Below are 17,328 nucleotides of genomic sequence, written 5' to 3' on the forward strand. Positions count from 1 at the left end.
ATTAACGAGCTTACAGCTGCTCACAGACTTTATAAAATGTCAGCAATGTTTGCAAAGAAAGTTGATGAACCAGGGGTACGTCAAGGAATGAATGTTATGGAGGTAAACATGAAAGGCATTGCGTCAGTGTTTCCGTGGGTCTTTCGTATATTTCATCATATAAATTCTGCTGTATGCAATCACTGCATTTACAAACCTCAGCAATCACAAAGCGGTGATCTTGATTAATTAAAATTGGAAACATTTTTTAATCCTAAGAGAACATTATGTGTAAAAGGGTCTGATAAAATAATAATTTTGAAGATGCCACAATTAGTGTCAATCTGAAATAAAAGAATATCGCTAAAAATATATAACTGTGATTGTTACAAAATATATAAACATTCTAAGGTCACTAAACTATAAGCAAGTAAATATTACTTATCGAGGACAAAATTAACAACAAATAATGTTCGGACTGTTATGAATTAAACAAATGGTAGTGCAAAACATTCGTGTTATAGTTATGATGGTTAAAAATTACATTTCGAAATTGCTCTCCCTGACTTATAAAACACATGTAAGTCATAATAAAATAGGAATGTTTATAGTTGAAAATATATAGGAGCCTGCAATTCAGTGTTAGTCAACTTTCTGTCATATTTGTTTTTCGTTTATTGTTTTGGACATAAATCAGGCTGTTAGTGTTCCCGTTTGAATTGTTTAACATTTGTCATTTTGGGGCCTTGCATACATGTAGCTGTCTTTACGGTATTGTGGCCTATAGGAGATAACTTCTACATCATTAGGTATCTGGTGGTAAGTTGTCTCAAAAGCAGTCATACTATGTGTACTATGTCTTTTTTTATTTTTATATTACAATAGGCTCTTTTCTTCCAATTTAATTCACATCAGTAAGAAAAAAACCATCAATTAGCCACAAAAATATACACCATGTAAGCCATTAGTATGCATCTCATCGAGAAAAAACATTCTTATTTACAAAATCAACAAAGCTAAAAGATCTTGAACTTCATACTCTAAACATATCTGTTTATATCATTTTATTCAGTCAAATTATAACACCAAAGTACATCTGATAATCATTTTAATTTGGCATAAAGTTAAGTAAATATAAATAAATGCTTGCGACAATTTCAGAAGTTTGACATCAAAAACAATCATACACAATACAGCCTACTTTAGAACATATATACTCTTTGTTCAAATTAAATATTCAACTTCACATAATTATTTGTTTACTTTCTCCTTTAAATTGAGAGTTTGTTCCTTGGCAACCAAATGAATCACGTAACAACAAAATAAATGTATACAAATGTACATGCATTGTCAAGTCATTTTCCTTTTACAAGTTAAAAGATTGTAAAATGATGACAAATACATGAAATATAACCATAGTTTATCATGTTTATATTGTATATATCAAACTTAACAAAATATCAATTGTAATATGAACATATATAAATGTTTGTAAGATTTAATAATGCTGAAAACTAACAAAAAGTAAAATAACAAACATATCGAACTCCGAGAAAACCGAATTCAAAGTATTTAAAAAAAAATGTATAGTTTACATTTTAACACGGGCAATTTTTCAAAACTTGTGAATTATCAATGACGGACATGAAACATATAATAATACAATGAGAAAAATACGTTTCATATAAAAAAATAAATAGACAAGTTGACTTTGAAAATACATCAGTTACCTGGACAATCTAATTTTTTTGGAAGAACAAAATGATCTCTCAACTTTTGTGATAAATATTATAGTTATTATCAATATTCTCAACATGTTTTACAATATTAACCTTGATAGTATGTAAAATATTTGTTTTTCGTGGCAATTTGGTTACCCCTTAAAAAACAAATTCGAAAAAAATTAATTAAAATATAATTTGTACTGATTATTTGGTTATCAAATGTTTTTCTTGTATTTAAGGATTTTCTTGGGTCCATCACAACACCTTCCATTACATACTCCATCCACCATCAACAACAAATTCTTGGCCAGTTACATACGAGGCCTAGATTGGAAATAAGAATAATGTCAAAGTTTCATAAAATTTGTATATGTAAATTATTCAAATATCTTAGATAGAAATGATGGAAGAATCCATGATAGAAAAACAGAAAAGTTGAACAATAATCTAACCACCTTCAAATCTATATATCCGTAAATCAATGGACAAAGGAAGCAGACAAAACAAACAAAAGACAAGAACATAATGCAGAAATAACATATAGAGTGACAAGGTTTCCAATTCAATGAAGTTTTACTGAATCTCTCGTAAATGGTAAGGAGTCAACCATTTATTTTTCTGGGGATGTGGGGAAATATTTTACACAGATATCTTTTTTTTTCTTTCGTTCAACTGATTGTACAATAGTACCTTGCATTAAATGGAGCAGAATTTCATTTGCATCCTTTTTTGTGCTAGATCATTTATTTTAAGTCTTATTTGGGCAGTACATTTATTTTTAAAATCCCCCTCTCATCGATACTCAAATATTTGTTCTTTGAATATATTCTATTCCAAATGCCTCTAGGGCTATTTGCCATTTTTCGCCATGGAACTTTCATTTTTTGATATCATGTCATTGACTTATATGACTTATATGAATTTTAAATTACATCGTGATACCTCATGGTCCTGCCTCTAATTCATTTTAACCCTAACATTTAAAAGTGAAAGATTCAAAATGTTTTTTCGTCTTTTTTCCAGGAAAACACATAGAAATGAACTAATTTGCTCTGATTAATCGAATACTGATAGCAAATATGGGGCATGATTTAGCATTCTCAGTTCTTAAGATAAGAGAATAGTCCTCTACTCTGTTCATTTGCGGATTGTGTCCTTAGGATGGGTTTGTATAGGAAGTCAACCATGCATAATAGAAGATGGTTATGCTGTCGACGCACCAGGTTTCGTTCCTTCTAGAAACCTTGTCATATCCTCATTGTTGTTTAATTCTTAATTGTAACTTCTTTAATAATGGATTCATGAACTTTAGACAGCGGTAAACTACTGTTTATCATTATTCTAATAAATGATGTCATGTTGCACATGGCCAGTAAGTTGCAGTGAAAAGTCGCCTTCGTTGATGACAAAATCGGGAAAGGATAATGGAATTGTGGTTTCGACAAGTGGTAAACATATATCATGGTCATTGATGATTGATAGATATATTCAATGTCAACAAAATCAGATTGTCAGCCAAACGTTTGAAGAGATATCCTCAATCTTACCGGTGAAAACCTTTGGTGCATCATTTTTAATGTAAGAAACAATTCCCTACCTACATACTTGTACATATTTTACAAGGAACTACAGTCCCAACTACTTCCTGTACTATAATGGACATTAATTGCTTTCTCCTAATCAGACATAATGGTATTATACATAATTCTGGCCGTTAGTTTTCTTGTTTGTTTTATGCTACATCTGTCATTTCGGAGTCTTTGTGGTATGGGCTTTGTTCATTGCTGAAGTCCGTGCAGTGACATATAATTGTTTACTTCTATATCATTGGAATATATTAGAGCAATCATACCACATCTTCTTAAATTTTATATTAAGTATGCCAATTATAAATTGCGCTTAACGCTGTATTATTATAGCCATTAAGTACAAAATGTGCATAAATTTTAATTCATGAAATAAATATGAGTGCATAAAAAATGTATAAATGCAGGAAATATTAAAACGTGCATGCCCGTGAATAGTGTTGACTTTTTAAGGGGATATTTCTTATAGTAGTTATCATTGGTAAAATCAAAACATTATTAAATTAGGGGAAACGATCATAGATAACTAAGCCAATCGTGTGTCCATCAAGTCGGGACTATTGCTTTAATAATCCTTGGTCAAGTCAAGTAAATTATAGACCAAGTTGTATTTCCATTATCAGTATAAACTAAAGCGGCAGTTGATTAATAATGTTTAAATCTTGTAAATCGACAAGAAGTGACAAATCTAGATAACAAACAGAAACTGAGGGAATTTGAAATGACTATGGTTGTGTTCCAGAAGAAGAGTATCCTGCTATGCGTGGAAAACCCGTCATGCATATGCATAGTTGGTTAAAATTTCACAAATATAAATATAAAATATAAATGCATGTTTATTGATGTGTATTACCTCATCTGATGCTAAAAACAACACTAAATTAGCTACTTCTTCTGCAGTTCCAAACCGGCCAATAGGCTGCCTTGCCATAAATCCTTTTATAGCCTAAAAACGAAACACCATAACTTTGAATACAGTTATTTCCACCAGAAATAGAATACAACATGTATTTAAATATAGCATATGTTGTTTTGTCAGAATAAAATATCATATTTTCAAATAAAAAAAAAACTTATCTTCAACATACAGAACTAATGTACACTATTGTAGGATCAATTATGTTTATTAGGTTCAATATCAGTGTGTTGTACCATAGTTTACAGTAATTAAATAATAGCAGGAATATGCCTCTATTAGCTATCATAAAATGATTTTAATCCTGTTTTCTGTATACAATAGTTATGTAGAGGTTCTTATTGTTTCATTGTTATGTTCTGTTTACCTCGTCATAATCTGGAAGATCTCTTATTCTTGAATCTAATGATGGAGTAAAGATGGTACCTACAAAAAAGCAAAATATTTCGTTTATCGTAGTTAGAATGATATGTCATTTGTAATAAATTTTACGATTTGTGCAGAATAGATAAACTCAACATAGATTCCAGGATTAAAACTGTGTACGTCAGACGCACGTTTCGTCTTCAAAAGACTCACCAGTGACACTCGTATCAAGAAAGTAAAAAAGGTCAAATAAAGTACGAAGCATTAGAGCATTGGTGACCAAAATTCCGAAAGATTTTGCCAAATAAAGCTATAGTAATCGATTCCTGAATAGAAAATCCTTAGTTTTAAGACAAAATTCAATGTTTTGTAAACATTTAATTTATTTTTATGACCAAATCAATGTTAGTTCATGTCAACAATGCAATGCTCACTTCTAGGCTGAATACATGTTAGGACATATTACATATAATGAGTGTTCTCTGGTTTTAAATCAGTACATTGTTTACCTGGACAAACACAGTTTACTCTGATGCCATCTTTGATAAAGTCTGAAGCCATTGCTTTCGACATTCCTATGATAGCTGCCTTTGTAGCACCATATATACATCTGTTAGGAGCACCTGTACAAATAACGAAAACACAAAACAAATGAGAAAAGATTAACAAAAAAGAGCAATCTTAAATAATATAAAAACTATAAAAACTCGACGGATATCAGATCTATAAAGCTATCTACTGGCGGAGAATGAACTATTAAAAAGGTAATTTATTCCATTGCTGTATTGTAAACGGAAAGAATGGGTGTCTGCACTATCTTTAGATGTATATATGTGCTCTAAAGTTGATAATTTTCAGGTTCTTGTATCTTCAGGTATCAGTGTGGTGTCTGATGGAATTGCGACTAGATGATGAGATATCTTATACAGAATTCACCACGCAACATAATTCTTTCAAGTACATGTATCACAATAAAAAGTGTTTTATAAACATAAAAAAGGTAAACTGACCTTTGATACTAGAGGCAACAGAGGAAATACTGACTATACTTCCTTTCTTGGAACTTCTCATCTAAAAGTATTTTATTTTGATATTATAAATATATCAATTGGGATCGTCTTCCGATACTGTATGTCCTAAATGCTATAAACACAATAATTCGGGAGATTATAGTTTATGTTTAAAATTCTGTATCACCTTTCCCCGAATTTCAAATTGATGCTATGTACTATTTCTTTAAACAGAATTATAGTTCTGAATGATCAGATGATTAAAACATACTAGTCTCTCGTGCATACATGTAACAAAAATAGACATCTTACAATTTACGGTATTCGTTTAGTAACCTCTTTTCAGCCCATAATGGCATATAAAAACTTTTTGACAAAAGCACTTATGACCGGTTAAACCTTGTTTAAATTGTTTCTCGTTAGCAGTTTTCTGCCCTTTTCCTAGCAGCTACTGGGCATATATATATCCGATATGGTTTTCATTCAAAAAACACAATCTCAGAATTTCAAATCATAAAAAAAAATATTCCACAATTAGTCGTAGTTAGGATATCATAAAATATATTTGCAGTTCAAAGTATACAAGGGTTTACTTCTTTAGGGAGCTACCATTTGATTTTTATGGGGGTGCTAGGATGAAATTTGAAAAAAATAGGCAGGACAGGATAAGACACTTGCAAAAAAAAAAGTCAGGACGACAATTAAGGTAAAAAAAAAGTCAGGATAAACTAAAAAAAAAAGGCAGGACCGAATAGAGTGAAAAATAAAAAGGCAGGACAGAGATTACAGCTTAAAAAAAATGCAGGACAAAATTTTTCATCCTAGCCCCCCCATAAAAATCAAATGGTAGCTCCCTTACAATTCATACGTTTATATTTGGGTTTACCTTTGGTATAAATTGTGTACACATTCTGTATACGCTTTTGACATTAAGATCAAAAGAAAAATCATATTGCTCTTCTGAGGTTTCTAGTATAGTTCCATTATGAACAAACCTGAAATATTATAAATTATAGACTTTGACAAATAATATCAAAATTTCGTTGAAGATTATACAATTTGGAAAAACGTTTGCACAACATTGCATAAAGTTTGCGTTTTCAAGTTTTTCAATTTCCGTTTTCTTGTCACTATTATCAAATTCATGCTTAATATGCATCCTCTTTTATTACGTCTTTTTCTACCATAATATTTTCTTACTTTTTCTGTGGTTGTGATTAATTTCATTCGCAATTCTTGATAATTACACAAATTCGCCATACAAGAAAACAGAAGAATGATTTCTTTCATTTCAACTGCTTTAACGGATATCTCTTTGCATTGCTTTCTATGCTCAACATTGCGAACAGGAATTCAAACTTCAAAAGGAGCGAGGATTGCAAATAAACAATTATAACTGTTACTCGAAGTAATTTTTCGTCAATTCCTTATTACCGTAATGATTTGCAATATACGCTATGCTTTTATGATAGGACATATAATATCTGAGCTCAACTCAATTAATATAAAGTTAAGGAGGTGTGGTAAGATAACAAATGAAACCACAATCCACCAAACTCCAGATAACACGGATGTAAGCAATTATGGGTCACTGTTCGGCATTCTATGAGCAAAACCCATCCGTATTGGAAGCTATAAAAAGGAACCGATGTGACAAAATGTAAAACATTTCAAATGACAAAATTAACAGCCTGATTGGTGATAAAAATATAAATGAAAAAACACATATAACATACAGAAACTAACGATAACAACTGAATTTGCATGCTCTACTAGTATTTTAACAACTTGTGTCATTGTCTACTATACAGACGCCGCTAAGTCCGTTAGTGTATACTATACAGACGCCGCTATGACCTTTATTGTCTACTATACAGACGCCGCTATGACCGTTATTGTCTACTATACAGACGCCCCTATGACCGTTATTGTATACTCTACAGACGCTCATATGACCTTTATTGTATGCTATACAGACGCCGCTATGACCGTTATTGTATACTATACAGACGCCGCTATGACCTTTATTGTCTACTATACAGACGCCGCTATGACCTTTAATGTATACTATACAGACGCCCCTATGACCGTTATTGTATACTCTACAGACGCCCCTATGACCATTATTGTATACTATACAGACGCCCCTCTGACCTTTATTGTCTACTATACAGACGCCGCTATGACCGTTATTGTCTACTATACAGACGCCGCTATGACCGTTATTGTCTACTATACAGATACCGCTATGACAGTTATTGTCTACTATACAGACGCGGCTATGACCGTTATTGTCTACTATACAGACACCGCTATGACAGTTATTGTCTACTATACAGACGCAGCTATGACCTTTAATGTATACTATACAGACGCCCCTATGACCGTTATTGTATACTATACAGACGCCCCTATGACCTTTATTGTCTACTATACAGACGCCCCTATGACCATTATTGTATACTCTACAGACGCCCCTATGACCATTATTGTCTACTATACAGACGCCCCTATGACCTTTATTGTATACTATATAGACACCGCTATGACAGTTATTGTATACTATACAGACGCCCCTATGACCTTTATTGTATACTATACAGACGCCGCTATGACCTTTAATGTATACTATATAGACGCCGCTATGACAGTTATTGTATACTATACAGACGCCCCTATGACAGTTATTGTCTACTATACAGACGCCCCTATGACCTTTAGTGTATACTATACAGACGCCGCTATGACCTTTAATGTATACTATATAGACGCCGCTATGACAGTTATTGTATACTATACAGACGCCCCTATGACAGTTATTGTCTACTGTCTACTATACAGACGCAGCTATGACCTTTAATGTATACTATACAGACGCCGCTATGACCTTTAATGTATACTATACAGACGCCGCTATGACAGTTATTGTATACTATACAGACGCCCCTATGACAGTTATTGTCTACTATACAGACGCAGTTATGACCTTTAATGTATACTATATAGACGCCGCTATGACCGTTATTGTATACTATACAGACGCCCCTATGACCTTTATTGTATACTATACAGACGCCGCTATGACCTTTATTGTATACTATACAGACGCCGCTACGACCGTTATTGTATACTATACAGACGCCCCTATGACCTTTATTGTATACTATACAGACGCCGCTATGACCTTTATTGTATACTATACAGACGCCCCTATGACCTTTATTGTCTACTATACAGACGCCGCTAAGTCCGTTATTGTATACTATACAGACGCCGCTATGACAGTTATTGTATACTATACAGACGCCGCTATGACAGTTATTGCCTACTATACAGACGCCCCTATGAACTTTATTGTATACTATCATGCATACCCAGCACAGTTAAATAACACATCAATTTTATCTATCTTCTCCGCAAACGCCTTCACAGCATCAGATTTTGTTACATCTAAAACTTGTACTGTTATATCTACAAGAGGATAAAAAAATACAATTATAAAGAACTGTACTTATTATTAAGACGATTTGAAAAGAAAAAAACACTCTTCTTTCTAATTTTCTTTTTTCCTTTCTATTCATCTGCAGATTAATTAATAAAAATGATTTTAACGCCCAAAAAGTTTCTGTACAAAGCCTACTTTATTCTGTGTTTTTGTCAAGTGTTTTCTTCAGCTTATGCAAGCATAAAACGATTGTCATTTCTTATTTAAAGATTTTTTTCCGAAAGAATACCAAGTTATTTTGATTCTTTCTGAAAACATGAGAACTTTATTGAAACTAATTGGAAACACAATTGATGACAACAGTTATCTTTAGTAAATCGACCTAGTGAGAGATAAATCATCATCACAGAATACTTAGTACAGTGACCATACCTTGTAGCTCGAAGAGTGGACATAAGTGCCAGTCTTTGTAAGAATCAGGCAATTTCAAAACATGGCAAAACTAAAAACACTGACTTAACCATGTTAACCATCCTATTTTGAGGCAACCCTCATCCTGATATAGAAATGTTAGGTCTTTTGTGTCTGTGCATGTGTCTGGCAATTCGAGAAATATCTATATATTAAATTTTGGTTAGAATGGTAGCAAATTACAGAGTATAAATTAAGCTCCCCTTAATTGGTCATTTCTAGTGCATTTGAACAAAATTATTTCTTGAAATACCAATACAGAAAAAGGAAATGAAAGTTATATTCGTGTACCATTATACATTTTGAACTTAAATTAATGTCAACTTGAGTGGGGTTTTTTTTTGTCATGTTTTCACCACTGTCTGATTCTTTGGCAGATTATTCTTCAGCTATTATTCTTCCCGTACGAAATTATAAGGCGTATTACGCCTGATAATCTGCCGTAAACCAGGCGTAAGTGGTAGTTACGTGCCCAGATCCAGGCGTAATGGAGCAGGAAACGTAAACCTGTAGTCCTTACGGGTGTAGAAAAAAGTAGTAAACCTGGCGTAAATTGAAATAAGCAAGGCGTAAATTTTCCTACGGGTGTAAAACTGTTGGTAAGGCATAAAAGATAATACCCATAATGCTTTGTTGATAAAGGATCATGGGAATTTTTTTCAAAATTTGGCTCTTTGGTATTATTTTGCAAGAGTTGGACATATGGCAGCTTTATAAATTCAGGGATATTTAGAATTTTTTTTTGTGTTTTTGGAAGAATTTGAAATTGGAATTATGGAATCAAAATGATAAATGAAAATTGTGAAATAAAAGGAAAGTAGTATACATGGTATATAATAATAATGTGAGTAACTAAGTTATTAAGTTTTTATTTTTTAACAGCAATTTTGAATTCTGGAAACCTTCATCCTTGGATTATTATGAACATCAAAATCTTTCACATTAAGCTAAATTGCAGTATTATCATTATTTTATCATATTTTAGTTCAAGTGACATTAATTTTCAAAACATAAACTTAGACAAAATGCTTGTATTATTTCAAGAAAAAATAATTGTCACAATTCTTATTTAAACTGGAGCTAGTGTTTGTCTAATATTTATTTATCTATATAGCTTCTTCAATGGTTAATATTTAAAGTGTTATGTCAAACAATAAGAAATTTAAGCAACAGTACAAGTTTGTTTCAAATACACAAAGTAAACAGCTAGGGTAATACACTGATTTGAATTAAGTGTAGTATTATGTAAGGATATTATGCCTGGTTTATTTATTGATCAGGCATACTCATTTGCATATTACGCCTGGTTTTCTGTGGACCAGGCGTACTCATTTAAATATTACGCCTAATTTTACGCCTGGTTTCCGCCTCTGTTACCTTGGTTTCCTCCTGGTTAACGCCTGGTTGACTCCTGGAAATGCATTCCTGAAACACTGCAATGACGCCCGGATAAAGTATGATTTCTACGCCTGGTTTCCGTGCCATTTCCAGGCATCACTATTCGTACAGGCTGCCTTATTTTTAAATGTCTTTTTCTGATTGTTTTGTGATGTAGATGTGATATGTCAATTGCATATCGAATAGCAACATCTACTTATATTTGGTTTTAACTTGTTCAAACTAATTTAATCCCTAGCTACTATAGTTATTCATCACTGTTAATTCTAAGTACTAAAACTTGTAATGTCTAAAAGATACTTTACAAGAAAAAGGGGTATGGAATGTTTTACGTACTGGTCGATTCGGCTGCCAGTTCTTTTAGTTTTTCTTCATTAATGTCTGTGGCGATCACCTGTGCTCCTTCTCTTGCAAATGCCTGAAAAAAAGATAAACTTGTGTCATATCAATTCAAAAACTGATTATTCCTATTTGTGTCTGCAATCTCAACCATACAAAATATACGCAGTGCAAAAGTTTTAATATTTCTTTGGAAGTTACTCGAAATATTTCATTATATATTCATATATATACATACCAATGCTACAGCTTTTCCTATACCTTGAGCTGATGCGGTACATACGCAAACTTTACCTTCCATTTTTCCAGGCATCTGAAAGTACAGTAATGTATGCGATTAAAGAATGCCATTTCAGTACTTTTAAAAATAATTCCAATAAAAGGTCGCTGTCGCAGTAACGGAATTTTTGTTTTTGTAACAACACTGAAGTATCTATCCGACACATGTTGTTTGGCGGATTTTGATTTATTGATTGAATGTTTATCATATACATCAGAAGGAAAAAAGATAAAACTTAAGAATTGGATGCTTCATTTTTATACGACCGCAAAAAAATTTTGTGGTCGTATATTGGTATGACGTTGGCGTCGTCGTCGTCGTCGTCGTCGTCGTCCGGCGTCGTCGTCGTCGTCGTCGTCGTCCGGCGTCGTCGTCCGAATACATATTGGTTTTCGCACTCTAACTTTAGTTTAAGTGAATGGATCTTTTTGAAATTTGACCATAAGGTTAAATACCACAAAAGGAAGGTTGGGATTGATTTTGGGGGTTATGGTACCAACAGTTAAGGAATTAGGGGCCAAAAAGGGGCCAAAAATGAGCATTTTCTAGTTTCCAGACAATAACTGTGGAACGGTGTATGGATCTCTCTGAAATTATACTACAAGTTTCCATACCACAAAGGGATGGTTAGGATTTGCTTTGGGGGGTTATGGCTCAAACCGTTTAGGAATTAGGGGCAAAAAAGGGGGAAAAACAAGGTTGTCCTGGTTAATGGACAAATACTTTAGTACAAAACATAATTTAAAGCAGTGTAAGGGAGATAAATCAAATACATCATTGAAATTATCTCCCTTACACTGCTTTTAAATTATGTATAAAGTAATGGTTAATGAACAATAAAGATAATCTAAAACAGTGTAAGGGAGGTAATCCAAATACAACGTTTTGGTTACTTCCCTTACACTGCTTTTAAATTATGTTTAAAGAAATGCATATTTATAAAGGAAGACCAGTAAAAATATCTGCAAATGTTTTCATCTTTTTTTTTTACAAAAAAATCCATATGAAAGATTTGACACTATATTTTTTATTAATTCTATTATAAAATAGATTAAGTTAGCACTATGGTAAATTTAAATGGGTAATTATGGTTGCCAACTCCATTGGAAATTTGAATTGAGATTATGACCATATCTTGAGGGAAAGAATTTTTTTGGGGGAAAAAGGGGGGAGGGGGGGGGGGGATAAAAAGAAATTGTGGGGGGCCAATTTTTTCTCATTTCAGATTTCAGAAATTAAAAAGAATTATTCTTCAAATATTATTTTTTTTTCAAATTTCAAATATTGAAAAATTTCAAGAAGTAATCTTTAATTGCACAGTATGGCGCATTAGATTTGTAAAATCTTTGATCACATTTATTTATTTGTTATGCCGAATCTAACAGTGTATTTAGATTTTTAATTTTGGGTCCAGTTTTCAAATTGGTCTACATTAATGTCCAAAGGGTCCAAAATTAAACTTTGTTTGATTTTAGCAAAAATTGAATATATGAGGTTCTCTGATATGCTGAATCTAAACATGTATTTAGATTTTTGATTTTTGGCCCAGTTTTCAAGTTGGTCCAAATTGGGGTCCAAAATTAAACTTTGTTTGATTTCAACAAAAATTGAATATATGGGGTTCTTTGATATGCTGAATCTAACCATGTATTTAGATTTTTTATTTGTGGACCCCGTTATCTAATTGGTTCATATTGAGGTCAAAAGGGTCCAAAATTAAACTTTGTTTGATTTCATCTAAAATTGAATTATTGGGGTTCTTTGATATTCCAAATCTAACCGTGTATTTAGGTTTTTAATTTTGGGTCCTGTTTTTTAAATTGGTCTACATTGAGGTCCAAAGGGTCCAAAATTAAACTTAGTTTGATTTTGACAAAAATTGAATTCTTGGGGTTATTTGATTTGCTGAATCTAAACATGTGTTTAGATTTTTGATTATGGGCCCAGTTTTCAAGTTGGTCCAAGATAGGGTCCAGTATTTAAACTTTGTTTGATTTCAACAAAAATTGAATATATGGGGTTCTTTGATATGCTGAATCTAAACATGTATTTAGATTTTTGATTATGGGCCCAGTTTTCAAGTTGGTCCAAATTGGGGTCCAAAATTAAACTTTGTTTGATTTCAACAAAAATTGAATATATGAGGTTCTTTGATATGCTGAATCTAACCATGTATTTAGATTTTTTATTTGTAGGCCCCGCTATCAAATTGGTTCATTTTGAGGTCAAAAGGGTCCAAAATTAAACTTTGTTTGATTTCATCGAAAATTGAATTATTGGGGTTCTTTGATATGCCAAATCTAACAGTGTTTTTAGATTTTTAATTTGGGTCCCGTTTTTTAAATTGGTCTTCATTGAGGTCCAAAGGGTCCAAAATTAAACTTAGTTTGATTTTAACAAAAATTGAATTCTTGGGGTTCTTTGATATGCTGAATCTAAACATGTGTTTAGATTTTTGATTATGGGCCCAGTTTTCAAGTTGGTCCAAGTTGGGGTCCAAAATTAAACTTTTTTTGATTTCAACAAAAATTGAATATATGGGGTTCTTTGATATGCTGAATCTAACCATGAATTTAGATTTTTTATTTGTGGGCCCCGCTATCAAATTGGTTCATATTGAGGTCAAAAGGGTCCAAAATTAAACTTTGTTTGAATTCATCAAAAATTGAATTATTGGGGTTCTTTGATATTCCAAATCTAACCGTGTATTTAGATTTTTAATTTTAAGTCCCGTTTTTTAAATTGGTCTACATTAAGGTCCAAAGGGTCCAAAATTAAACTTAGTTTGATTTTAGCAAAAATTGAATTCTTGGGGTTCTTTGATATGCTGAATCTAAACATGTGTTTAGATTTTTGATTATGGGCCCAGTTTTCAAGTTTGTCCAAGTTTGGGTCCAAAATTAAACTTTGTTTGATTTTAACAAAAATTGAATATATGGGGTTCTTTGATATGCTGAATCTAACCATGTATTTTGATTTTGGACATTGGACCATAATAGGTAAATTAAAAAAATTCAAGTTCTTAGACCACGTACATTCTTTCTGTGTCAGAAACCTATGCTGTGTCAAATATTTAATAACAATCCAAATTCAGAGCTGTATCAAGCTTGAATGTTGTGTCCATACTTGCCCCAACTGTTCAGGGTTCGACCTCTGCGGTCGTATCAAGCTGCGCCCCAGCGAAGCATTTTTGTAATCTTATTGGGCTGTAAAATCGTTGACCAACGCACATTTTGCATAAAGCATGGATGCGATGCGCTTAATTCAAACTAAAAATGTGGTTAAAGTTCAAGGCTTATACAACCCTATAAAAAAAGCATTCAATTCTTATAATTACATTTTTATGTTGCAACCATGAAATAACGAGTTAATTAAGTCAAACATTTCATTTGTTTTCTTTGCATTGTTTAACGTTGTCTCGGAGTGGACGTGCCGAAAAATCTAAAAAAAAATTCAATCATTAATCATTAAAACCGTGTTCTAAACCGTTAAAAAGTATAGAAATGTTCATCAAAATCTTAAATATCGCTCAATTCAGTGTATACTATGCCTTAATATTTTATGTTCTTCTTTCATTTAAAACATCTAATTAATGACAAATACTAGTATTAAAAAATGATCTTCATTTTCCATTATCCAAATAAAAGACACATGTTATCAAGTTTTAAAATAGTACCAATGTGTATATAATTCTACATTAATTAAAGCGACTACTTCAATGTAATGGTCGGTATATATTAGATTGACATTATCCTACATGTATGTAAATAGGGACAATGAACATGATGAAGAAAATAATTCATGTCAAATATACAGTTACTGTTCAGAAACGAAATGAACATGATGAAAATCGTTTCATCTAGATTGGACACACGACATCTGACTGACAACCTATTATGTGATAGCATTATAAGACGTCATAATTATTTGGATTAAGTCTGACGCTGTAAGGCGTCAAAGCGATAAAAACATAATAGCCTTTCAAGACGTTATAATTATTTGGACTAAGTCTAACTGTGCAAAATGTGACATGTACTTGCTTACATCTATGTCTTTTTGTCCCTATAGTGGATAGTTGTCTTATTAGCATCATAGCAGGTACATCTCCTTATTTCTAAATTGAAACTTAGAAGTACCATACAAGGTGTTATGACAACATTATTTCATATTTCTAATCAGATACCGAAAGTTTTATAGATTTAAATATTGCAAAATTTTATTTCATCGAACATCTCAAGCAATGAAAAATAGTCATAACATTTCAAACTAAAATCGAATTTGAAACAAGGATTTCTATATTTCTTATATATGATATATAGATTCAATGTAAAAAAAATGATTTACATTTTGATTCCATGCTGAGGTTCCTATTGTCTTTTATTGCAAAATTATCAGTGCATAAATATCCCAGGTATCAACACAATATACTGTAAAATATTTGGAAATGGTTCATCCTTATTTATCAAATCATTTGCGCGAACATAAATTATTTACGTGTAAAATTTTTATATGTTAGGTCAAGTGTGTTATGTTATTGTATCAGGTTTACCTACAGTTGTATTTTCATAAATAGCCATTTAATACAGTTAGAGATCATCAGAGATATTACTTAAGAGTTATATTTAGATTTCTTTGTTTGACTAGTGAGCCCTAATGATTTGCATATGGTGCCTTAGTAAATATATGTAAGGTGCACGGAACACTAGGAGCCCGGATTACCGGAGCACCCATATTTCCGGGGCACGGAATACACGGAGCCCGGTTGCCCTAGTAGTCTATATTTGTATCCGGGCTTGTAGGAGTGATATAAAAGAGAGAAAGAGCATGAGAGAAGAGAGAGAGAATTTATAGTGAGGAGAGGACAGTTACGTTTATATATAGTTAAGAGAGGAGAACCGTATTAATGAGCCTGAAGTTAGATGTACATTTGATATACTTGTAACTTTGTTATAGTCGTGTGATTTTGATAATACAGTACTGAACTTTTATTCGACTTCGTGTTTATGTTCACTTACAAGACTTCGTTCAGACTACACCAGGACCGAATTATTTATTTATGTGACCACAGGATTCCCTTAATCACGCTACCAGTAGATTTCTAGGGCAACCCTGTAAAAGTGTATCATTGACATTTGTCGTCTGTGTACGAGTGAAAAGCACGACCTGAAACTTATACACCCAACAACACAAACACCATCACACAGATACGTACGTTAGTTAAGTTGTATACCCAACTTTTCGTTCCATACATTATAATACATGCCTAGCAGCTTTTGTTGGCTTATTTTTTTCAAACATCTCCTTATTTGCAATATATTTGACCCATATGATATCCTTTATAGATGAAAAAAAATCAATATTTGATACAGCATCTAACATCAATTGTCTAACGGACTAACCGTTCGAGAAGCGTGAGATCAAAGTAAAGTTTAACAATTAGGACGTGGCACATCAAAGCTTGGTTACATGATTTCTTAAGGTGTTAGTAAATATGTTTATTTGGTATCACGGTTTATTAAAATAAAGGTAAAAGATTGTCATTTAGATATGGACTATACATGAACTTACTTTGTCGGCTGCACTTTGATCCAAGGTACTGTAGTACTAACTATTCAAAATGAAAGTAGACACGCCCCCTTCATTAGGTTATGGTGAAAAGGATGATTTTAATATTCGTGCTCTTTCTATTTTTCAGCACATACATTGTTCAAATATTTTTCATACTGATTTAAATTCAGTTTATAAAGAATTACATATTTATTCACCTAATTTTTAGATATTCATATAAATCAAAAACCCTCAAAAATCAAATAT

General features: G+C 32.3%; 1 protein-coding gene across 1 annotated transcript; it reads right to left on the bottom strand.

The window, feature by feature from the left end:
• Nucleotides 1-1,028: 1,028 nt before the first annotated feature.
• Nucleotides 1,029-17,160, bottom strand: LOC127725411 (dehydrogenase/reductase SDR family member 6-like). Its single transcript, XM_052232347.1, has 10 exons — nucleotides 17,083-17,160; nucleotides 11,473-11,547; nucleotides 11,232-11,313; nucleotides 8,956-9,052; nucleotides 6,468-6,576; nucleotides 5,582-5,642; nucleotides 5,081-5,194; nucleotides 4,573-4,631; nucleotides 4,143-4,235; nucleotides 1,029-2,027 (listed from the first exon to the last, which is right to left on the bottom strand). Exons 2-10 carry the CDS (start codon nucleotides 11,545-11,547, stop codon nucleotides 1,974-1,976), a joined length of 744 nt encoding a protein of 247 aa, XP_052088307.1. The 5' UTR covers nucleotides 17,083-17,160; the 3' UTR covers nucleotides 1,029-1,973.
• Nucleotides 17,161-17,328: the final 168 nt, after the last annotated feature.

The sequence above is a fragment of the Mytilus californianus genome, unplaced genomic scaffold (genome assembly GCF_021869535.1).
Source record: "Mytilus californianus isolate M0D057914Y unplaced genomic scaffold, xbMytCali1.0.p SCAF_15, whole genome shotgun sequence".
In the NCBI taxonomy this organism is placed as follows: domain Eukaryota; kingdom Metazoa; phylum Mollusca; class Bivalvia; order Mytilida; family Mytilidae; genus Mytilus; species Mytilus californianus.

Bases quoted from the DNA above. Each gene is read 5' to 3' on its own strand.
- LOC127725411 (XM_052232347.1), bottom strand. From the start codon at position 11,547: ATGCCTGGAAAAATGGAAGGTAAAGTTTGCGTATGTACCGCATCAGCT. The intron at 6,577-8,955 runs GTATGCATGATA...ATAATATTTCAG, and splicing joins GTGTTATTTAACTGTGCTGG to GTTTGTTCATAATGGAACTA. The intron at 5,195-5,581 runs GTCAGTTTACCT...TTATTTGTACAG, and splicing joins TGTTGCCTCTAGTATCAAAG to GTGCTCCTAACAGATGTATA.